Here is a 24,955-nt window from a genome sequence, read left to right as displayed (position 1 = left end):
ACACTTGCCACATGTATTCACACACACACACACACACCACATATATTCACACATACCACATGTCTGCTGACATACCTGCCACATGCCTGCTCACACACTCACCACATGTATGCTCACACGCTTGGCATATGCACATGTGCATATATACAAACATATATACATGCATAGACTCAAAAGCATTAACCGGGATGCGGACAGAAGAGAACCTTTCCAGTAAGATGGCACCCCTGTAAAAAGGCTCCCCAAAAGTGGCTTCCTTACTCTGCTGTGTTCATAAACCATAAAACCTGTTGTACTTTGTCACAGAAGTTCAAACCCACTGAGGCAATAATCTCGCTAAACCTTTCTTCGTTCGCTTCTTTCTTTTGTATGTGTCTTTTGCCAGTATGTCTTCATGTGCATCACCTCTGTGCCCAGTACCTGTGCAGGCTTAGAGAGGGCATCCGGTCCCCTGGAACTGGAATCACAGGCTGTCGTAAGCTGTCATGTAGATGTTGGGAATTGAACCCAGGTCCTTTGGAAGAGCAACCAGAGCTCTTAACAGCCAGAGCCATCTCTCCAGCCCTCAGTGATAGTTTAGAGAGTTCCCCCATGTGAAGGTTGGATATTAGAGCAGAGAGATGAAAACTTCATGGTGGCTTTACTTCCCAAATGCAGACTCTCCTCCCCAGCACCTCAGGAACAGGCAACGACAGAGGACTGGTTTTCATTCTTAGACCAGAGCAGACTGTGTGCACTTGGTACTTGGAGACAGAAGACACTAAGCCCGTTCAGAGTGTGGCCGTTACACTCTCCTACTCAGAAAGAGGTAATTCCCTACCCAGTTCATCCGTGGATATGAGGTTCCCCTGTTTGGGGAATCCTAAGGGAAATGATCCTGGTAAAATGGTTTATCACGGTGTAGTTTATTTAATCGGGGTGTTTCTCTGGGAGAGAGGTGGAGAGCTAGTGGGACTGGAAGCTCATGTTGACTAGGAGAGCTCAGTCCTTGTGACTGTGGACGGAGGAGGCAGTAGGCTTATCCTAAAGAAGGTGCAGGGTTTGGAGAGTGGTGGGCAACTGTGTGTGTCGCGCCAGACAGCAAAGACCCCTGAACACAATTTGCACACATTGCTAAGCTGGGTTCAAAGGAAGCATAGCGTTTGAGCGGGGAGCAGCATAGTCCATTTCATCGTTAGAAAGCTGACCACAGCGGAACTGGTGGTGTAGCTTGGTTGGCCAGTGCTTAACCAGCATGCAGCACACCCTGGGCTTCCTCTCCAGCACTGTGTAACATTGGGTATTGTGGGACATGCCCGTAATCCAGCATGGGACGGTGGAGGTAAGAGGACTAACAGGTCAGAGCCAGCTCCATGGCAAGTTGAAAGCTAGCCTGAGCTACATGAAGGAGAAAGAGCTGAGTCAGGACTGAGCCCAGCGGCTATGAGGAAAGTGAAAGGTGGAGTCTGAAAGCAGGTCCTGAGCCAGGCTTGGGGAGGGCAACCGATAAGGCACAGGGGCTGCACGTTACCAGAGAGGAGCCTCGGCCTGCTGTTTGGACAGATTAGAGATTGTGCCACACAGTCGGTTTAGATGTGGGGCTGTTGGGTGCTAGCCCTTTCATGGGGTGGGATGCAGTCAGTTGTGACTTGTGTGAGGGCACAGCGAGTCTGAGGTGCTTGCAGGAAGTCTCATTGGAAGGATGTAGAATGCTGGCCTGGAGTAAAGGAATGAGATTAGGTAGACAGATTCAAAGCCAAGGCCATGCGTGAGAGCGGAGGTCCCTGGGGGAACTCGACTTTCCTATTGTTGAGCACATGTTCAAGCACTGTACCCGGGTGATGGTGGCTGCTGAGGAACAGGCCAGGGCTGAGGAGATACCTGGGGTAAGAGGCAGGTCTTACCCTAGGTCTTCCCCACTGAGACAGCAATGGGGAATAGTGAATTCCAGAAAAGTCTGAAGGCATGACCAGCAGGGTCTGAGTGAAGGAGCAGTGGTGACTCAGGGGTGTCTTTTAGCACCCGGTCCAGACAGCACTGGAAGAGAGTCAGATCATAGCGATGGCTGTGCGAAGGCATGTGAGGGAAGCCAGACTGCTGGAGTTTGGGAGTAGGACTGAGGAAGAGCTCAGTGGACAAGTGCGTACACCCCGGGGTTTGAAAGAGACAGTTCGAGGGGAAAGGGCATGAGGGAACTGTGCCCTTCCTAACCTCAGTCACCGTACAGCGGAAGTGCTGGCCTTCTGTGCGGACATGCTGTGTAGGATTGTTTGCTGGAGCCTAAGAAGGTCTCTTGGGTTACTAATCTCACTGTTTTCCATGCAGATCCCATTCCTGGAGGCTGTAATTTGGAATTTGATTTAGATATAGATCCCAACATCTACTTGGACTATAATTTTTTTGAAACAACTATCAAGTTTGCTCCAGCAAACATAGGCTATGCAAGGTAGGCTGACGATCCCGCCCTGCCAAAACTGCTCTCAGGACTCACAGGACTGTGGAGCAGGGAAACTGCCTCACGGCCATCGCTTCTATTGCAAAGTTTAATTGTTTCTTATTTGGGGGTTGGCATAGTTTAAACCTCGGTGCTGATATTCGAGCTATTCTTTATACTGAATAATCTCCGTAATCTTTATGAATTCTTCACTTGACAGACAGGTGTGATGTAAGCCTGTTGTGAGCTTAGACTTATTTTCGTTATTTTTCAGTGTGTATATGCCTGTGTGAGTGTGTGTGTGCATGCATACAGGTGCCGAGGTGACAGGTGGTTGTGAGCCGCTCAGTGTGGGAAAGAGAAGCGTGTACTTAACCCTGAGGTGTCTCTCCAGCCTCATCTTAGATCTCTCAAAGCATTCAAACAGTTGAAGGCACTCGTAGCCCTAAATTCTTACACCTTATGATGATTTAATTTTGCAAATTAACTACCTGAGGTTCTACTTGATGATGAGTAGCAATCATCAGTTGAAAACTCTGCCTGCCTGCCCACCTCAGCGCTGAGGGCTGCCTGTTCTTTGTTACTTAATCTTAATACTTTTAGGAAGAAGCAGTTGCTTTTATTTTACAGAGAGGTTTTTCTGAGGCCTTTGAGGTCAAACACCCCCTTCTGGATTCCATGGGTACCCACACTCACAAGTACACACACACACACACACACACAGACACACACACACAGACACACACACACACGACACACACACAGACACACACACGACACACACACGACACAGACACACACACACAGACACACACACACAGACACACACACACACACAGACACAGACACACACAGACACAGACACACACACACAGATAAAATCAAATCTTTTTAACCACATGACACAATGTCAAATAGGAAAAGTGTCATCGCTGTGGTCCTGACTCACGTCAGAATCTGTTTTTTCTTTTAACCACATTGGCTTCTGTGTGGTGTGTAACAGTCAGCCAGTGCTGCCATTGTAAAGAATAGGCTAAACATCCCTTATCTGAAACATCTGGAGCCAGAAGTGTTTGAAATTTGTGTAGACCTTAATGGTTGAGCATCCCTAATCTGAAAACCCCAAATCTAACAAATCTGAAACCGCAAATATCACAATGGAGCCTGAACAGTTTTAGGTTTCAGATTTTTAAAATTTATTTTTATTTAATATGTGTTAGTATCTTGCCTGCATGTATATCTGTGTGAAGGAGTCAGATCTTGGAGTTACAGACGGTTGTGAGTTGCCAGATGATTGCTGGGATTTTTACTCAGGTCCTCTGGAAGAGCAGTCAGTGCTCTTAACTGCTGAGCCATCTCTCCAGCCCCCAGGTTTCAGATTTTAGGATTAAGAATGGTTAATCTATACCAAAAACTACTTGGGTAAGTTACGGATAACAGGGATACTTACTTATAACTATTTATTTACTTACATTTGTTACCGGTTGGCTTGCAAGTTTCTATGTAGACCAGGCTGGCCTTGAATTTGCATATATTCTCCTGGCTTTCAAGTTCTAGGACCGCAGCTATGCACCACACCCAGGAGGTTCCCCCTATTGCTTTCAGCAGCAGCACCTTTGGGCTCCAGCAGGGGCCTCCCGAAGGCTGCAGACTTCTTATTGTGTCCTTGTGAGAAGAGAAGATTGCCTGAGAGCTGTCTGAGGCCTCTTCTGTGAGGGCACCGATCCCACTCAGGAGGGTTCCCCCTCACGACCTGAGTTATCTCTCACAGCCAGTTTACAATCCCGTCACATTGGAGGCAGGGATAGGAGATGGAGTTCAGCCCTTTGCTGTGTGCCACTTTCTCTAGAGTGACACATAGACTCCACAGCTTTAGAGTTGGGGTTGTCCCTGCGGAAGTTTGAGAACAGAGCTCTGGCTCCTTTTCATGGACAGGGCTTGAGCCACCAGAGACCGAGGCTGATGCCCGGCTGTGCTTGTCTTTAGAGCTGCAGAGCCCCCACCGTGTGACGTGAGCACAGGCCAGGAGTCCAGGTGGAGGCTGCGCTACCATGTGTATCAGTACTTTCTGCCCGAGGGCGACCTCACCGAGGCCTCTCTGCTCCAGCATCTTCAGAGGATGGCCCAGGTGGTCCAGGTGATGGCCAGTGCTGTCAAGGTGAGTCTGGCTCTGACAGCTCATGTGGCTGGTTTGAGTGCTCTGGAATGGTTTAGCCTCTGGGGAGAGGCAAGTCAGTTTTGTTATGATTGGCTTGCCACCATATCTGTGACCTCATCATCCTGAGGCAGGAAAAGAAGTAGATGATAATTTTCTGTACACCTGAAGGATTTAGATAAGAACTTCTGGTAAGTGTAAATGGAAGGGTGTTAAAACTGAGAAACTGCCGAAGGATTCGCACACAGCTGTTAGTATTTGTCATGCGTTTTGTTGCTTCTTTCAGACATTCATACATGAATGCAGTGTATTCTGATCATACTCACTCCAAACTCCTCCCTCTAACTCTTCCCACACCCACCCCTCCAAACCCTTCCCTCTAACTCCGCCCACACCCACCCCTCCAACTCCTCCCTCTAACCCCTCCCACACCCACCCCTCCAAACTCCTCCCTCTAACCCCTCCCACACCCATCCCTCTAAGCCCCTCCCTCTAACTCCTCCCACACCTACCCCTCCAAACTCCTCCCTCTAACTCCTCCCACACCCACCCCTCCAAATTCTTCCCTCTAACTCTTCTGACATCCATCCCACCAAAGTCCTCTCCCTAACTCCTCCCACATCCACCCCTCTAAACTCCTCCCATACCCACCTCTCAAATCCTCCTCCTAACTCCTCCCATGTCCACTCCTCCAAACCCTCACCCAATTTCCTGCCATTTTGTTTGTTTGTTTGTTTCAAATAGTTCATTGAGTCTAGTTCACACTGCCCATATACTCATGGGTAAGAGCTGTCCAGTGGAGCTTGACAGAACTTCCGGGGTCATATTCTTAAAGCAAACTGACTCTTGGGCTGGAAAGATGGCTCAGGTGTTGAGAGCACTAAAGCCTTTGCTGCTTTAGCAGAGGACTTGGATGCAGTTCCCAGCACCCACTTCAGGTGGCTCACAGCTGCCTGCAACTCCAGCTCCGGGGGATCTGACTCCTTAGGTTCCCACACTCACAAATCACACACACAGACACACGCACACACACACACACACTCATAAATGACACACACACATACACTCACAAATGACACACACACATACACTCACAAATGACACACACACACACACACACACACACACACACACACACACACACTCTTTTAAAAAGGGAAACTGACTCTCCCTGCCCGAGAAGGCATCAGCTGCCGATAGCTCCATACTGGACTGCTGACTGGTGTGGTTTTGTGCAGGTCTTGTCAGTTGACCACAGCTTTAAAAGCCATGTAAACACCATGCAAACACCACTCGCTATGTTTGTCTCTAGGTGGTTACTCTAACAGCTGACGATAAGACAGTCGTGTCCTTCTCTTCCCTTCCGGGACAAGGGGTCATCTATAATGTCATCGTTTGGGATCCCTCCCTCAATACCTCTGCTGCTTATGTGCCCGTGCACACGTATGCCTGCAGTTTCGATTCAGTGGATGGTAACTGCGTTCCTCCTGGTGAGTATGTGGCCTTAAACTGGACAGATTCCTCCTTGGCTTTGCAGATCGATTTCCACCAGTGAAGAGCTTCAGGTTGTTCAAATGCTTTGCTTAGCTTTCATTCACTCATTCGCTGGTTGCCTTTCGTAAGACCCCACGTTAGGGCCGCAGGGATGACTCACTAGTTAAGTACATTGATGCAAAGGACCAGGGTTCAGTTCCGGCACTCGAGTGTCAGCTCACAACCATGCGTAACTCCAGTTCCTGGTATCTGATTCCCTCTGCTGACCTCCAAGGATACCGGGTGGCTGTGAGCAGACACCATGACCAAGGCAACTCTTATAAGGACAACATTTCATTGGGGCTGGCTTACAGGTCCAGAGGTTCAGTCCATAATCATCAAGGCAGGAACATGGCAGCATCCAGGCAGGCATGGTGCAGGAAGAGCTGAGAGTTCTACATCTTCATCTGAAGGCTGCCAGTGGAGGACCGACTTCCAGGGAGCTAGGGTGAGGGTCTTAAAGCTCACACCCACAGTGACACACCTACTCCAACAAGGCCACACCTCCTAATAGTGCCACTCCCTGGGCCAAGCACATCCAAACCACTACACCAGGCATGCACATGGTGCACAGACATATATGTAAGCAAAACACCCATACACATACAATAAAATCTAAAAAAAAAGATGCTGTGTCACTATCCTTCATGCAAGTAGAATGTATGAGTGCACAAAACTCAGTACGTGGTGGTGCCCATTTTCCCACCACATACAATATACATGTATGTGTTGTGAGGGAGCTAGGATGGGGATGGTGTATTTATAAAACATATTTGGGAAACTAATGGGTACCAGGGCGAAAGACAGAGCAGAAAGGGGAGCAGTCACATGTGGCTGAGAGAGAAGTCTGAGATGAGAGGGCTGGTGAAGCCTTCCAGGCAGGAGCCATGTGCACATCTGGGCACAGTACATGCCAGGCAGAGGGGACAATCACACTAAGTCCTATTTCTGGGGGACTGCAGAGGTCTAAGGCAGGGCAGTGAGAACAGAAACAGTGACAGGAGGTGTGAGGTCAGGGTTGCAGCATGGCCAGCCTTGTAGGTCAGAGTGGGCTCTGCCTTTTCTACTGGTGGACGTAGAAAGCACTGGGAGGTTTTGACCAAAGGGCACCCTGGTCTGACTTAGACTGTGATGGGCACCCTGGTCTGACTTAGACTGTGATGGGCACCCTGGTCTGACTTAGACTGTGATGGGCACCCTGGTCTGACTTAGACTGTGATGGGCACCCTGATCTGACTTAGACTGTGATGGGCACCCTGGTCTGACTTAGACTGTGATGGGCACCCTGATCTGACTTAGACTGTGATGGGCACCCTGATCTGACTTAGACTGTGATGGGCACCCTGGTCTGACTTAGACTGTGATGGGCACCCTGATCTGACTTAGACTGTGATGGGCACCCTGATCTGACTTAGACTGTGATGGGCACCCTGGTCTGACTTAGACTGTGATGGGCACCCTGATCTGACTTAGACTGTGATGGGAACCCTGGTCTGACTTAGACTGTGATGGCACCCTGATCTGACTTAGACTGTGATGGGATCACTAAGCACCTGTGGAGAAAAGATAAATGCTGGCAGAAACTGCTACAGGAGTCAGGGTAGCTTATTTTGAAATAATTTTACAGAAAAGATGCTAAAATAATAAGAAGGTATTCACACCCCTCCCTTACTCGCTCAGTGTTAGTTGCTGTATGGTGCTGTTTACTTTTCTCCTTTGCTGGGTCTGCACACACTCCTGTGTTTCTCAGTCACATGAGGGTAAGTTACATGCATACATACACGGATAGGACACTCCCTGGACAGGGAACCTGGACTATGTAAGGTGGAGGGAGTGAGCTGAGCTAGCTATGTATTTGTGAAGCCTTTGCTTCTTCACTGTGGATGCAGTGTGACCAGTTCTTCCTGCTACTGGGATTTCCCCATGGCACTGGACTTTACCCTTGAACTGTGAGGCAGAGTAAATGCTTTTTCTCTTGTTGCATTTTTTAAGGTTACGTTGCTTTTGTCCCAGCCGTAGGAAAGGAAACTAAGGCAAGTGACTTAGGGTTAGCCTGAGCCACCACAGAGGGAGAGCTGCTGTGCACCAGTGGGAAGGGCCATGGCAGTTAGAGAGCCCCATGGAGCCTCCTTGAGATGTTCAGTCCATAGTTGTTGGGTATGAAGGCTAATGTAGGGAAGACTAAGACTGGAGAATGTCACTCAAGAAGCACAGCCACAGCTGAGACATCCTCCCTGTCCAAGTGAGAACATGGAAAAGGGATTGGTTCTGCAGACAAGCCCTGAAAGATCCTGCTACGATGGCTGAGAGAGCAGGATCGATGGGGCGGGGGTGGAGGTGGGGAAGAAAGACATGTTTCATGAGCACAGTGTGGGAAAGCATTTCAAAGGGAAAGCGTCAACTGGGTTAAAGCTGAGGATAAATAAACTCTGTTGAGGGGTTGGGGATTTAGCTCAGTGGTAGAGCGCTTGCCTAGGAAGCGCAAGGCCCTGGGTTCGGTCCCCAGCTCTGAAAAAAAAAAAGAAAAAAAAATAAACTCTGTTGAAAACCGACCACTGGCTTCGCAGCACAGAGCTCATAGGTGCCAGCGAGGGCACACAGGACAGGATGTGGAGGAAGTTCAGGAGCTCTTACAAGGAGCTACCATCTAAAGAAGCATCCGTTAGCTGTGGCGGAGCCAGCAGCTACATAGAAAGTTTGAGGCCAACTTGGGCTACAACCTGGGCTCCGTGCTCAGTCATTGGCCGTTGGCTTCTTTATTGATCAATCAACCAACTGGGGACAAGGACTTTCAGTGTCAGGACACGAAGATTCCTGATTGAATCAAAGTGTTAGAGCCAATCTCCAAGAAGTATAGGCAGGTGGGTGGAAAGTCACCAAAAGTCAATGTCTGGGCTGTGGGGTTTGTAAACAGTGCTGCAGTGTCAGGATTCTTGTTGAAGAGAGGCCAGGTTGATGGGAAGTCACCTTGAGGGTGGGCAGAGGCTGAGGGATGCTGTCAGATATTTGGCACCATCAAATAACAGGGAGAAGAGTGGGGAGGTGGGAAGGGGGAGGGGGAGGAAGGTAATTCTAGTTGATCAGAGTCGTCAGATTTTGTTGAAACTAAACTTTGCAAGGATGTGACACAGGGTCTAGGAGAAGGTTCCAGAACCTGAGTAGTGTGTGGCCACACAAAGACTGTCACTTGACTCAAACACAACTACCCACGCCCAAGAGTCATGCCTGCCTGTCATGCCTCCCACCATGATATGATGGTCATGAAATTACCTCTGAAAATGTAAGGAAGGCCCCAATTAAGTGCTTCATTTTATAAGTTGCATGGTCACGGTGGCTTCTCACAGTGTTCATGCGTGTGTACATGTGTGTGCATGCGGAGGCCAGAGGTTGATGTTGGACACCTTTTGAGGCTGTCTGTCATTGTACCTGGAGCTCTCTAGTTTGGCTGGATCAGCTGGCCAGCAAGCTTCAGGGACCCTCTGGTCCACACCTCCCCAGCACTGGGGGGCATTCACTGTCACACAAAACCTTTTATGTGGATGTGGATCTCGGACTTGGAAGGCATTTTACCAACTAAGCTTTCTTTCCAGACCCCAGGTTTTTTATTTGAAGGCAAGTGAGGTGGAACAGCCCACCAGCTCCGTGGTTTTGGTGACGGTCACCCACGATCTAAAGCAGAATATACATTTTTATCTTTCCCTCCATCGTTCTTGGAGATCAGAAAGAACAGATCTGTGGACCAACCGTGGTTCACAGACCCTGGTCTTCTCTTGTTGTTTAAGCACACGTCCTGTGCGTTCTCATAAGAGTCTGGTGGATCTGATCCATCTTGTAAGCTTTTTTTCTGAGTATGTAGGTCTGTTCTTACTCAAAGATGATTTCCTTATGCTCATTTTGAGGGTTTCCAGTGAAGGTGAATTTGGTGAGCAGGGTTTCCTCTTGATAAGAGGTATCTTTTTTAAAACAATGCCTGACTTATTTACTTTTATTTTGTGTGTATGGATTTTTGTCTGTGTGCCCTGTGTAGTCTGTGAATGCAATGCCAGCAGAAGCCAGAAGAGGGAGTTGTATCCTATGGAGCTGGAGTTACAGATGGCTGGGTACTGGGAATCAGACCTCAGTGCTCCTACCCACTGAGCTGTAGCTCCAGCCCCCATTATCCAGTTTTCTTTGAGACGGGGACCTCAGGCTGGCTTACAACTGACTGTGTAGCACAGTTGGCCTCAATATGAAGTACTTCTCAGTCCCCCTGGGCTTACAGCATGCGTCACCACCGTGGGCTGTCAGGTCGTACAGGAGGTCTAAATGGGGCTCATGAGTTTCCTTTAACTGGGGCGCCCACTTTTTCTCTTTGAGTTCATTTGTTGAAGAAACAGACTTGTTTGAGGCACACTGCTGGTACACTGCTCGTAAGGGAACACCGTAGGTGGAGTGGAGTGCCTTCGTCAGGAGCATGTGTCCTCTGGTTCTCCTCGTTATAAAAAGCAACTGCTGGTGGTGGCTGCCTGCGTAGATTCACTCATTAGGAGACAAAAATATTTTTAGGAGCAATAATGGTGTGTGGAGTGATTCTTTTTTTTTTTTTTCCCCGGAGCTGGGGACCGAACCCAGGGCCTTGCACTTCCTAGGTAAGCGCTCTACCACTGAGCTAAATCCCCAGCCCCAGAGTGGAGTGATTCTTAAGCCAGGACACCTCCCATTCTTCCCCGCCTTGCTTATTAATGAATACAGATGCACTTGTCCACTGATTGTTATTTATTTTATCTTTTAAGGAAGAGTATCTACGAAAGTGTTCTCCACTCTGTTTGCCCTGCTCGGGCTCTTCACTTGTTTCTTTGGACACAGATTCTGGAAAACAGGTACCTTTCCCCACACAGCCCCCATTCTCCATCTTGTGATGTGTGCCCTGCTGCTGGGGCCTGTGAGGGCATAGGCGCCGTTCACATAGTCTGTGGAGCGGCTTTGCATTTTTAATTGTCCCAATTTCCACATCAGAGTGCAGCTGCCTCTTTCCAGGGGATGTAAGTCAGTTGTATGGTGGTTCTTACATAGCTCTGGCTTGCAAACTGGAGATTGCCGAGATTAGAGATGAGGAGACTGGAAAACTGCCTAGGTTTGGGGACCCCAGGAGGTTTGAGTTTGTACAAATTAGGCTGGGGTCTTGGTGAACAGAGACCCCGGATCTGTTCAGCACTTCAGTTGCAGGATGGACGAGTGCCACAGAACAGCCAGTGGGACTTACTTGTCGCCGTCACTGCCTTTTATATGTGATGTTTTCATTTACAGAACACGCACATTGAATCAGAGGTTGTGAGTCTGAGCTCTGTAGCCTGCAACTGTAATCCCTGAGCAGCGCTGCCTGAGAGCCTGCTCTGACAGAGTTGAAATCGCAACCTTCTTCCTTTCATTTGGACGTGATCTTTTTCCTTGCTTAGTTGATAAGAAGAAATTACAGGGAAGAGTTCATACTAAGGGCTCAATGATTACAGACTGAGATTGTAATTGCCATCCTGGGGGATGGAGATAGTGTTCAGTAACACCTGAGGAGAAACTGAGAAAACCAACAGAGCTGTCCTCATCACCATTAGATTTATAGCCGGACGGTGGTGGCAGACATGTTTAACCCCAGCACTCAGGAGGCAGAGGCATGTGGCTCTCTGAGTTTGAGGCCAGCTCCATCTACAGAGTGAGTTCCAGGACAGCTATAGCTACACAGGAAAAACCTGTCTCGAACCCACCCCCCCCCCCCCAAAGAGAAGATTAGATTTACTTGTGGGAAACAAACGTATCTGTCTGTATGCCCAGGCTACATGAATGTCAGTGAATGAAGAGAATGTATGAAAGTCACATTTTACTTTCTCCTTATCTTTCAGTTTGTTTTGTTTATCTAATATTTAGTGTGTCCTTTCAGATCAGACACAAGTGTTTTAAGTAGAAAACCCAGGCCTGGGGATATAGCTAAGGCTAGAGAACTTGGCAGGTCTGTGCAGAAGGCAAGACAGAGGGCTGGGGAGATGCCTGTGTGTGAGGGCCGGAGTTCAAACCCCAGGTCCCATGTAGAGCTGGATGTGGTGGTGCCTGTCAGTGAGGCAAGGTGGGATGTGGAGGAAGGAGAGTGGCAGAGCCTCTGGAGCCAACTAATCCAGCACACACACACACACACACACACACACACACACGCACGCACACACACGGGCGCACACACACACACTGAAAAAACAATGGCATGTTGTGGCGGTCCATGCCTGTAACTCCAGACTTTGGAAAGCTGAGGCAGGAGGATCATGAGTCCATGAGTCTGAGACTAGCCTGGGCTACATAATGGAACCCCTTACTCAAAGAAGAGGAGGAGGAGGGAGAAGGGGGAAGATGTAAAGGAGGAAGAGGAGAGGGAAGAGGAGGAAGGGGAAGAAGAGGAGGGGGAGGAGAGAAGTGTAGTAAATGAACTGAGACTAGCAAGTAACCATTTAATTATGTACAGGCTCCGTATAGGCAAACACGGCAAGTATCTGATGCCGCAGTCTAGCACGTTCGTCATCCATTTCTTTTTTTTTTTTTTTTGGGGTTCTTTTTTTCGGAGCTGGGGACCGAACCCAGGGCCTTGCGCTTCCTAGGTAAGCGCTCTACCACTGAGCTAAATCCCCAGCCCCCGTCATCCATTTCTTTATAACAGCTTCGCCCAACTTCTAAAGTTCCCTGCCCCTTAGCTCGCCGTTCCCTCGGTGACTGGGCCTGGCGCGTGAGGCGCAGGTGCTCCAGCGCACACTTGTATTCTAGATGCCTCCACGGTGTAGACCAGGACCCTGACGGAGGTTTTCCTTTGTTTCCTATCTTGTGGTGGTTCGTTTCCTCCTAGAATTATTCTTCGTGGGTTTCATCTTCCTGGGGTTCTTCTTTTACATCCTGATCACCAGACTGACGGCCCTGAAGTACGAAGGTGAGTAGAGACGATGGCTTAGCTGGGGATGCAGACAGAAAGCTGCTGGGTTCCCACCCACCGTGCCTGCCTTTTAGCTGGGGGTTATCATGCATCAAGGGTGAGGTGACGGGTAAGCCATGCCTGGAACCCCCTCCACCTCCTTTCTCTTCTGGGTACAGCACAGGCCAGGGCACATGCCTGTAATATCAGCACTCAGGAAGATGAGGCAGGAGGATTGCATATTTGAGATAGCCTGTGCTTCATAGTAAAATCTTGTCTCAAAAAACCAAAAGAGGCAGGAGCCCGGAGGGGCTCCGCAGTTAGACACCAGTGCCATAGAGACAGATAACCCTGGGTGAGTAGCTAGTACTCCAGTATGGGTGAAGCTGAGGCAGAGGGAGGGTCACCATGAGTTTAAGGCCAGCCTGGGCTACAGAGTAAGACGATGACTCAGAGTAGCACAAAGTACCTCCCCGGAGGGAGGGAACCTCAAACATTATCTTCTCTCCAGCTTCATTTACTTCTTGAGGCAGGGGCGCGTGTAACTCAGGCTGGCCTGGACTCGCTCTGTGGACCTCTGTCCTTCCTGTGAATGCAGATGGAAGTCAGAGTCTCCTCAGGTTAGGCGAACGCTCTACCAGCTGAGCCATGTCCTCCGCCCCACCCGTCACAGCCTCATGAGTCACAGCCCTGACATTTGACAGATCGGCCGGTGCCACCTTTGCCTTCTCGGTCCTGCCTTGCTGACCAAGCTGCTCTGTCCCCAGCCCTAGGATGACTACCAGGCTGAAGCCTGCAGGTTCATCTCTGTTCTCTCCCTCCTGTAGTTCGCCTGGTCCTCACCGCCGTAGCTGGCAGCATTGGTGGACTCCTCCTGGTGGCCTCGTGGTGGCGATTCGGGATCCTCACACTGTGCATGCTGTGTGTGGGGCTCGTGCTGGGCTTCCTCGTCTCTTCTGGGACTTTCTTCACTCCCCTGGGTAGGAGAGCTGACTCGAAAGCTGTGAGGGGTTAACTTGGGCTTTGGAGCTGTCAGGAATCCAGACCCTGGCCTGTGGCTCATCTCTGCCCTCTGAAGAGTCAAGGCACTGGCAGAGATGGATTGACACTAAGGGGAGGGCCAGCAGAGAGCATCCTCCTTGGGGATCTTACACTGTCCTCAGGGACAGCTTTCTGTGAGCTTCTGCCACAGCTAAGGCAGGTATTGAGGCTCATGGGGGAGAACCGAGGCTTTATTTGTATTTCTAAATTTTACTTTAAGTTTTGTGTATTTTGATACGAGGTCTGACTTTGCAGTCCAGGCTGGCTTCAACTCACAGTGTGATCCTTTGGCTTCAGTGTCCCGAGTACTGGGACTACAGGTGTGAGTGGCGGTGCCTGGTTATTTTGTAAACATTTTAAACCTCTGCCTTTAACTTGAGTCTTAAGGAGACTCCCAGTATTTCTCCCAAACGAAGCAGGGGCTGCTCTGATAGGCGCTGAGCTTGGGAGCCTGGTGCAGTTTCCAGTTGTCTCACCTGTCTCTGTCCCACCCAAGGGGGTCTCAGGGGCCAGCGGACTGCCAGAGTCTGGTCTGCAGGGCTCTTTGTTGAAGTTCTTGTTTTAAGGAATTTATTTCCATCAGATACAAAAATCTGACTGGGGCTGGAGAGAGAGCTCGGCAGTTAATAGCACGACTGCTCTGGCAGAGGAGAGGGCTCGGCAGTTAATAGCACGGACTGCTCTGGCAAAGGACCCCGATTTGCTTTCCAGCGCCCATGTGGTGGCTCACACTGTAACCCCAGTTCCAGGGATCTGGCACCCTCTTGTGACCTCAGTGGGCACCAGGTTTGCCCTTGGTGCTTACATGTATCCAAAATACTCACGCACATAAATTAAATGGATCTATAAGAAGTAAAAGCAGCTCCTTAGCTTGTTTGAAGCTAACATTCTTAGCAGATGTAATGTTTCACTTCCAGGTTTTCTGTAAAAGAAAAGCAAAGACGTCTGGGGCTGTCTTAGTAGAGAGATGACTTCAGCTCCGTCATGGGAATGTGGGGTGACTGGAGGTGTTGCTGTCCTCTGAGGCTGGCAGATCTTGGGGTTGCCCCTGGAGCTTCCACTGCCCGTCCTCCTGTCTACTGGATGAGCTTTAGGGAGCCCCTGCGATGGCAGAGGGGTTAGACTTCTGGATATGAGCTGTAAAGCTTGCTTTAAGAATACCATCGGCTAATCGATCAGTGTGTGTTTAAGCAAGTGGTGATAGGGGTGTGTGGAGGTCAGAGGACAACTTGCCATTTCAGTTTTCTTCTGCCATGTGGACTCCAGTCATTGGGCTGTGGCAAGAGTCTCTATGCCGAGGCTTTTCAACACCACGACTCCCTTTTAATTTTTAACTATTTACTGACTTTTTTTTTTTTTTGAGACAGGCTCTCATCATGTGGTTCTGGTTAGCTTGGAACCTTTGTGTGGACCAAGCTGGCCTCAAATTCAGAGATTCTCCTGAGTCTGCCTCCTCAGTGCAGAAGCATACCTCTTCAGATGTTAAAAATGTCTGGGAGTGCAGGTATCATGACCTCATGCAGCTCTGGGTCACCCAGGTGCACGGTAGCAGAAAGTGTATGAAGCACATACGTGTCCCACTCCGGTCTGTCCTAGAGTTAGTTCTTCATGGGAGGAGCTGGCTAGTGGTTCAAATCTATTCATATTGAGTTCACTGCTTAACTTGGAATCTCATCTGTGGACATCTCCTCATGACAGAAGATTATGAAAACTTAGAGGGGTGACAGGGAGCCTCTACACAGTATAGTCTTGCCACCACGTTAGAGATAGGAAGCAGACCAGAGCCACAGAGCCACAGAGCCACAGGGCTATAGGGCAAGGAGAACAGGAACAGGAGAATAGGAATAGGAACAGGAGAGCAAGGGCTATGGCACCCTCTTCAGGTCACCCTCTAGTCCCCTCACACCTTCTAGAACATGCCCTTAAAAGGGATGATGTTGGGATGGGGACATCAGAGATGGCTCAGCGGTTAAGAGCACTGATTTTTCTTCTAGAGGGCCTGAGTTCAGTTCCCAGCAACCACATGGTGGCTCACAACCATCTGTAATGGGATCCGATACCCTCTTCTGGTATGCATGAAGACAGTGACAGTGTACTCACATACATAAATAAATCTTTAGAAAAATCTTTTAAAAAACCTAAACAAACAAAAAAGGGATTCTGTTAGCTGGGCACAGCTGCACACACTTTTAATCCAGGCAGAGGCAGGGTTTCCTGACATAAAGACCGGGGCCAGTCTGAGCATGGGAACAGCCAAGGCCACACAGAGAAGCCCTGTCTCAAACACACACACACAGGGTGGTATGGGTTCTACTGACCATTCAATGCAAATCAGAGCGTGGGTCTAGTAGCAGCCAGCATATTCTCTAGCTGTCACTTTAAGCCTTGCGAGTGTCTGCATCCAGACACCGAGACAGTGAAATGTGACTTGTGAGTGTCGTGTTTATTCTTGATTTCTCTGCTTTTCCAGGAAACCTAAATGTCTTTCATGATGATGGAGTGTTCTGGGTGACGTTCTCCTGCATAGCTCTGCTTGTTCCAGTCATCTTCCTTGGCTGCCTGAGGATAGTAAGTGTGCCAGGGCAGTCAGATGGCCCAGCCCGCCAGCCTTCAGGGGTCCCCTCCTTCACTAGGGAGGACTCTGTGGTTATCGGTGCTGAGGAAGTTCTGCAATTGTCAAGTGTTTGTCCTTTAGGGGACTCAGGGCAGGTCTACTTTCCCCATCGATGAAAGAAAGCCAGTGAAAGTGCATGCACACACCCCCCCATACACACACCTTGCACACACACACACACACACCCCTGTGCACACACACACGCATATACATACCTTGCACACACACACGCATACACACACCTTGCACACACCTGCACACTCACACACCTGTGCATACATACACACTTGCACACACACACCTGTGCACACACACACCTGCATACACACGCACACACACCCACACCCACAGCATGGACACCACAGGAATGTGGATGGGAACTGAACCCATCTCAGCCCTGGAGGGTTGGAACTTTGAACTGGTGGCCTGGGGTGAGCTCCCCTCCCCTGACTTTGGACTGATCAACATAAACAAAGAAAGGCCTGTAGCTTCAGGTAAGCATGTTCTGGACTAGTCTTTAACATATCTGATCATCTATCTGATCATCCCGGACTGGTCAGCCAGAAAGGGGTCCTGTCGAGGGAGAAGAAGCCTTTGTCTCCTGTCAAGAGGCTGAAGAATCAGGAGTTGTACTGTCTTTAGCATCTGTCTGTGGCCCCTTCCCTGATTGCTCTGCCCTGCCCAGCAGGGATCTAAACAGCCCCCAGTCCCTCGAGGGTCAGTACCCCCAGCTGTGAGAGCAGAGCAGACCACCTTCCTCTGCTGCAGCCACTCAAAGGGAGATTAGTTTTAGCTGCCTCTGCAGAGTGGCTCCTTTGATTAGATCTTACTGTGCAGAGTCTTCTTCAGGAAAGGTTACTTCTACCGTTTAGTTGTGCACCACTCAGCGACAGGGCTGCATTCTCAGGACACTGTTAGGCAGTTTTCCCCTGGTTCAGGTATTGGAGTGAACTACACAGACCTGGAGTGCCACAGTCACCACATAGGACCTAATGGAATGGTGTCCCTGGCCATATGGTTGCACAGTAGTTTGCGTGTTTTGCCTGAATGTAAACATGTGTACCCGGTGCATGCCTGGTCCCCATAGAGGTCAGAAGAGGGTGAGCCATTCCTTACAACTATGGGTAAGGATGGTTGTGAACTCCATGTGAGTGCTGGGTCCCCTGCAAGAGCAGCAAGTACTCTCAGCCACTGAGCGGAAACAGTGTGTCGAGAACCTACTATGGGGGCGGGGAGCACAGGAGCGAATATGATAAAAACACACTGTATGAAGCTCTCAAAGAATAGGAAGGACCCACTGTGGGTAAGGACCTTTTCACTAGCCCTGAGACAACATGAGGCCACCGTGAGAGCTGGAGGCCGCTCTCATTCCATGGGTGACACCTGTGTCCTCCGCTCTTCCACAGCTGAACATCCTGGCTTGTGGAATAGTGGGCTCCTACTCCGTGGTGTTGGCCATTAACAGTTACATGTTCACGAGCCTCTCCTACATCACGCTGAACGTCCTCAGGAGAGCTCTCAACGCGGATTTTCGAGGGGCTCTCATCAGAGTGCCTTTCCAGACCAACGGTAAGACGCTGGACTGATGGCTAAATAGGCAGGCTGACTAACCTACCCTAACAGCGCATACGCATCACCTGGGGCTGAGAGGAGACAGGTACAGATGCCATGAGAGCACTCTGCCAGTAACCAAGACTCAGATGTCGGAGGGACTGGGTCCTCCTCCCCCCACACCTCTAAGTGAGCTCGATTAGCTGGGTTCACTCACCTGTCCGTTCTCATAGAGGGACCCTGTCTGATGTCCAGGGGTGCGGGTGGATGAGGAATGAGAGCATCACCCCGATTTAACTAAGTGTGGCCTTCTGTCTCCTCACGTTAATGAAGATGTGGTTTATTTTCCATTAGTGACCATGTCGTTACCTTAATTAGAAGATTCTGCCCATTACTGATTTTCCATCTTGATTTGTCCTTGAGATAGGGTCTCGCTGTGTAGCCTAGGCTAGCCTCAAATTAACGGTGATCCTCCTGTCTCTACCCTCCCTGAGATGTTGATTGTGGACCCCAACATGTGATTTTCGTTAATGCTTTAAAGGAAACCCAAACACACCACACGTTTACAGAGTTTTCAGACTTTGTTGATTTCAGACAAGTTTAAAGACTTAGTTCAGAAAGGCGTGTCTCAGAATTGGAACTTAGGAACAGCACAACTCTGACTGTTAAGACATTTTAAGGCAAATCTTTGCCTCTACTTAGAGGTAACTATCAAGATCTTCCCCTTTGGATGAGAGGTCAGACATGGAGACCTTGGGTTCAGAGAATTTTCTCCCCGGGGGTGTGGGGTCTAGGCAGAGTTTACCCTTCTCCTTCTGAGGTCTCAACCTCAGATTGATTCCACCAGAGTTCTCTCTGGAGAAGCAGTTAGTTTACTGGGCTTAATTACAAAGTCTTGTGTTCAAGAGCTTGGGTGAGCCCAAGGAGCCACACTGGAAAGTCTGCCCCCAGCCCAGGCAATGGCACTCCCACGCCATGTCTTTGCTGGATGCTCAGTCAAATCTGGGGTGTCACCTCACACTGTCCTGTGTCCCATCCATGTTAAGCAGCATGGCCCCCTGGGAGTATGTACAGAGTAGCTAGGGCAGCCACATCTGTGGGCACTGCATAGGTAAGGCTGGAAACCCAGCCAGCTTTCACCACCTGCTTCCACTTTCGGAAGTCTGGGGTAGAAGGACCTACTGTGGTATCTGTCTCCTCGTGTCCTGGCTCGTAACAGGAAATACATACGTTCAAAACTGGGAAGGAAGACCCACCCTTAGCCTGTGAAGGGAGGTGCTGGTGAGTACTCACTGTTAAACAGTTCAGAGCAAGGCCACTTTGTACACAGCTGCACTCCTAGCACTCAGGAAACCGAGGCAGGAGGATTGCCACAAATTTGAGGCCAGCAAGGGCTCATAGTGAGTTCCAGGTCAGGGCTGACTACAGAATTAAGACCACCATCTTGAAAAAGAAAAGAAGAAGGAATAAAGGGGGTGAAGGAGGAAAGAGAGAAAAGGAGCAAGGAAAGAGAAAGAGAAGTTGGGGCCATGTAGGGTGGCTCAGTGGGTAAGGCACTTGCTCTGCGTCGTGAGGACTGGGGTTCAGATCCCTATGTAAAAGGCCAAGCACGACAGCATGCATACACAGCTCCAGTGAGCGGGGCCTGCTGGCTGGCTGCCCTAGCCGGTCAGGTTCAATGGGACAGGCTGCCTGTCAGAACAGTAAGACGGAGAGCAACAGAGGACACCTGCCGCCCACCCTCACCTCCACACATGAATCTGCACACACCACACATATAGAATTAAAAATTGGTGGCTTGGTGACTCCTCATGTCCCTAATCTCGGTATTCAATAGGAGAAGGCAGGAATGCCATACATTTAGGGCTAGTCTGGGCTGTAGCTTGAGGCATTTACTGAAAAGCAAAACCAACCCACAACACAAAATCCCAGGAGTGCGAAGGGTACTTCTCTCCTTTAGACTACATCATCCTGGCCGTGTGGGGAATGCTGGCTGTCACTGGAATTACACTTCAGATTCGAAGAGAAAGGGGTCGGCCGCCCTTCCCACCCCATCCCTACAAGCTATGGAAGCAAGAGAGAGAACGCAGAGTGACCAACATTCTGGACCCCAGCCATCACATCCCTCCCCTGAGAGAGAGGCTTTATGGCTGGGTTGCTCGGATCAAAGAGCTCTTCCAGAAGGAACAACCGGCTGGAGAGCGGACACCCCTGCTTCTGTAGAGGGCCATGTGCTTGCCCTGGAGTTCTCTTCTAGACTGCCCAGCTGTCCCAGGTCCAGTGGGGGGGGGGTCAGCTGGGGTCAGTGATCAGGTGACCCCTTGTTGGCATACAGCAGTGGTAAGGTGAGAAAAGTCACCAAAAAGTTGGTTGTAGATGTTTTTCCTCATTTTCCACAATCTTGAGACGATACCTTTTGGTTTATAAATAGATGATGTCTTTTATAAAATACACTAAAAAATAAAAATTTCTCCTTAAAGCCCTGGCATTTTGTTCTTGTAGTTCTTGGACAGTCAGTCTGAATCTGTGGAGGGGGAGGCAGGCAGTGGGTATTTATTTGCTTTGTGTGTAGAAGTTTAGGAATTTGATCCTGGGCTCTTGACTGTCAAGACTAAGGGAAAAGTAGCTCTCCTTTTCCTTAAAAACAGTCTGATTGCTTGGCTGCATCTCAAATTAAAATCAGGAACCCTTTTCATGTTATTTTTCAATAGTCAAACGATTTATTTTAAAAGCTGTGGCAAACTATCCTAAAATGAATCAGACTATCCTAAAATGTATCAAACTATCCTAAAATGTATCAATCTAGATTTCCCATTGTTTTGCCCATTAGTGCTTAAAGTGGTAAATTAAATAACTAAATTATTTCTATAATTGAAAATAGCTCAGTTTATTAAAGATAATATAACATTTATGTGAATAAGTTATTTATAGCCCAAATGGTGGCTTACTTTTGTTTTGGGGTCATTTAAAGCAGTGTCGGCTGCTGACCTTAGGTTGCCTTAGATGGCGACTGGACTGTATTTTGTCAGAGAGAAGTCAATGAGACCTTGTTCCTGGCACCCTGTGAGATTGTGTTAACTAACAATTACTCTGTGTAATCAAAGCCCCTGTGCTCCGAAGCTCAGGGGGTCAGCCAAGCTGCTTCTTAAAGCCACCCACCTGGTTCCGTAAGGAGAGCCACTCTCTTTTGACTCCTCAGAGTTGTGAGTTGGGAGGTGGCCTCCCTGACACGTGTGACTGACAGCCTGCGGTGTGCTCAAGTAGGGTTACCACTACTTAACCCATGATGAATCTTAGTCTCTTTCACAGCGCGACTATACCCTTGACGTTTCAGGGAGTGAGTGGGGTCTTAAGATCTGGCTTTGAAAAGATGTTTTGAAAATAAAACATAATGAAAAATTATAAAATGAACCCCTTTTGGTTCATTTCAGAAAAGTTTAACTCTGTTATTACTCTCTAGCTTCAGCAGTAATTTTTGTTTTAATTGCTATAGGGTTTCTGGCTTGTCACATGCTTGTATTTCAGTTGTGCAGATTGTTGGGGAACTATTCTCTACTGTCAGAACACACTGCCAGTCAGAGCTGTAAAAGGCAGAATATGCTTTCTTGGAAGGAGAAGACAAAATATTTGTAAATTTTCATAATTTTTAATAATACCATTTGTATAATTTTTTTAATAAATACCTACTTTGAAAAAATGCTTATGTCCTTATTAGGATGTCTCCAGGAGTTTATACTGTGTCATGTTTGTACTTAAAAGTTAGTCCGGAAAATACAGTTCTTTGTTTTAAAAACTCCTCTTAAGGATAGCAGGAAATGAGGTGAATCCAGGGTATATGTTACGGTTTATATATATTTAAATGTAATTACTTATTTTTTATTTTTCATTATTTATTGACTTTATATCCCATTATCAGCCCCCTTTCCTCCCACAGCTCCTTCCCCCATCCCCCATTCTTCTACTCAGAGGAGGGGGAGGTCCCCTGGGTATCATCCCACCCTGGAACATCAGGTCACTGCAGGACTAGGCACATCTCATTGAGGCCAGACAAGGCAGCCCAGTTGGGGGAACAGGATCCATAGGCAGGCAACAGAGTCAGGGCAAGCCCCTGCTCCAGTTGTTAGATGACCCACATGGAGACCAAGCTGCACATCTGCTATATAAGTGTGGAGGGCCTAGGTCCAGCCCATGTTTGCTTGCTGTTTGGGTAGCGATTCAGTCTCTGGGAGCCCCCAAAGGTCCAGGTTAGTTGACTCTGTTGGTCTTCCTGTGGAGTCCCTAACCCCTTTTAGTCCCTCAATCCCTCCTCAAAACTAACATAAGACTCCCCCCATGCTCCATTTAACCATCTAAGGTCTGGCTGTGGGTCTCTGCATCTGTTTCCATCTACTGGATGGAGCCTCTCAGAGGACAGTTACACTAGGCTCCTGTCTGCAATCGTAACACAGTATCATTAATAGTGTCAGGGACTCGTTCTTGCCCATGGGATGGATCTCAAGTTGGGCCACTAATGGGCGGGCCATTCCCTCAGTTTCTGCTTCATCTTTATTCATGCACATCTTGCAGGCAGGACAAATTTTGGGTTAAAGGTTTTGTGTGTGGCTTGTTTGAGTCCTGCCTGGCTACAAGAGGTGGCCAATTTAGGCTCCACAGCCCCCACTGCTAGGAGTCTCAGCTAGAGTCACCTCCATAGATTCTCTGGCACATCTTAGAGATGCCCCACCCATGCCCACCACCAATTTCCGTTCTCTCCTTTGTTCTCCCTACACCTGATTCTCCCCCTCTCCCGTTCCCCTCCCCATCCCTTCACCTACCCAGTTCCCAGTTACCCAGTTGGATTCCTCCGGTATCCAATCTCCCCTAATACAGAGTTAAACAGAATTCTCAACAGAGGAATCTGAATGACGGAGTGGCACTTAAAACAATGTTCAACATCCTTAGTCATCAGGGAAATGCAAATCAAAACGACTCTGAAACTTACACCCATCAGAATGGCTAAGATCAAAAACTCAAGTGACAGCACATGCTGGTGAGGATGTGGAGCAAGGGGAACACTCCTCCATTGCCGGTGGGAGTGCAAACTTGTACAACCACTCTGGAAATCAATTTGGCGGATTCCTCAGAAAACTGGAAATAGTTCTGCTTTAAGACTCAGCTATACCACTCGTCCACATATACCCATTGTCCCAGCATACTGTAAGAACACTTGCTCAACTATGTTCATAGCAGCCTTATTTGTAATAGCCAGAAGCTGAAAACAACCCAGATGTCCCTCAACTGAAGAATGGATAAAGAAAATGTTGGTTCATTCACACAATGGAATACTACTCGGCTATAAAAACAAAAGCATCATGAATTTTGCAGGCAAATGGATGAACCTGATAATATCATCCTGAGTGAGGTAACCCAGGCCTAAAGGACTGCATGGTGTGTACTCAACTGGTAAGTGGATATTAGCCATAAAGCACAGGATCCCCATGAGATAACCCACAGACCCAAAGACGCCAAGTAAAACAGAAGGTCTAAGGAAGGATGCTTGAATCTTTCTCAGAGGGGGAAAGAAAGTAGTTTTTGGGACAGGATCTCACGTGGTCCAAGCCAGTCTTGAGCTTGCTATGTTGCAGAGGATGACCCAAGTGGTTTGAGCCTACCTTGGTGTAAGCTTAGGTCACTAGGGGTCAGGCTCCAGATGCTCATGGCCAGATTAAAGTACGAGCACATGCGTGTGTGCGTGTGTGTGTACACGCACGCTTGGGGGGGTTGAGGGTTACATTTATTTACTTACTCCTTTTTGGCTTTTTGTCTGGACAGTAGGTGCTAATACAGTCCCCTTCTAGAGCAAGCTGGTATTTGAGGAACTCTTAAGAGAACACTGAGCCACAGACTCCCGTTGGAATTTAAGGATGGAAACCAACAGGGACGCTCTATTTTACAGGAGAAAACAGAGTACCAAGTCTGTGGTCACACCCTTTGTGAGGAGCCCGAATGCCAGACAGCCCCCTTTTCTGTGGTTTTACTCAAAGGTCCCATGTATTCTTCCTGCCCACGATCTTTGGGAGGGATAGCCTGCGTTCTAGGGTTAATAATTCTATCACAAGTACAGGGCTAAGTGCTGGTATTTGCTCAAGGCTTTAGTTGTTTGAAAGAATGGGCTAGTTGGTCTGTTTTGCTGAAATGGAAAAAGATGCAAGGGACGTTTCAGTAAAAGTTAAAGAGGATCTTGCTATCAGTTCCTGAGAGCTGGATCTGCTCAGTCTGGCAGCTACTCTGCCACATGGCATGCAAGCCACCCACTCCTGGCTGTCTCCATTTTAGCAGCCCTCTCTTCGAGGTCCCCTAGTACACAGACACATGCACATCCACACACACACACACATCCACACACACACATGCACACACACACACACACACACACACACAAATATATAAAACCCTGGTACAATATAATTTCAGCCGTTTGTATGTACACCTTTAAAAATAACCAGATAGGTTTCTGACCCTCAGGAAACGTACAGTAAGTTCAGGAGTTGTGAATGAGGGAAGAGATTGGCTAGATATTATTTGTTGTTACACCTTCACTTTCCTTTAAAGGTAAAGGGCAAAGATGAATGTGGCCTGCCCTGAGGATATGCAAGGCCCAACCTACTGGGTTCAATCTCAACTGCCTTCTCCAGATAAGAATAAGAACTAATAAATGTCTGGTGATCTAAACAGGACTCACAGCACATA

General features: G+C 48.6%; 1 protein-coding gene across 2 annotated transcripts in view; it reads left to right on the top strand.

The window, feature by feature from the left end:
- Tm7sf3 (transmembrane 7 superfamily member 3) overlaps nt 1-20,705 on the top strand; it is a 31,847-nt gene extending 11,142 nt beyond the window's left edge. The window contains 10 exon segments of one of the 2 annotated variants that reach the window (NM_001011970.1): nt 658-808; nt 2,305-2,425; nt 4,400-4,571; nt 5,881-6,058; nt 10,874-10,960; nt 12,958-13,038; nt 13,848-14,000; nt 16,532-16,629; nt 18,082-18,244; nt 20,187-20,705. In NM_001011970.1, coding sequence (NP_001011970.1) covers nt 658-808; nt 2,305-2,425; nt 4,400-4,571; nt 5,881-6,058; nt 10,874-10,960; nt 12,958-13,038; nt 13,848-14,000; nt 16,532-16,629; nt 18,082-18,244; nt 20,187-20,449 — 1,467 coding nt within the window. In that variant the 3' untranslated portion in view covers nt 20,450-20,705. 2 annotated transcript variants of the gene reach the window in all.
- Nucleotides 20,706-24,955: the final 4,250 nt, after the last annotated feature.

Source organism: Rattus norvegicus, chromosome 4, assembly GCF_021556685.1.
Source record: "Rattus norvegicus strain SHRSP/BbbUtx chromosome 4, alternate assembly SHRSP_T2T, whole genome shotgun sequence".
Taxonomy (NCBI): domain Eukaryota; kingdom Metazoa; phylum Chordata; class Mammalia; order Rodentia; family Muridae; genus Rattus; species Rattus norvegicus.
Note: the sequence above shows the minus strand (reverse complement) of the source record. Positions and strands in the feature narration are given on the sequence as shown.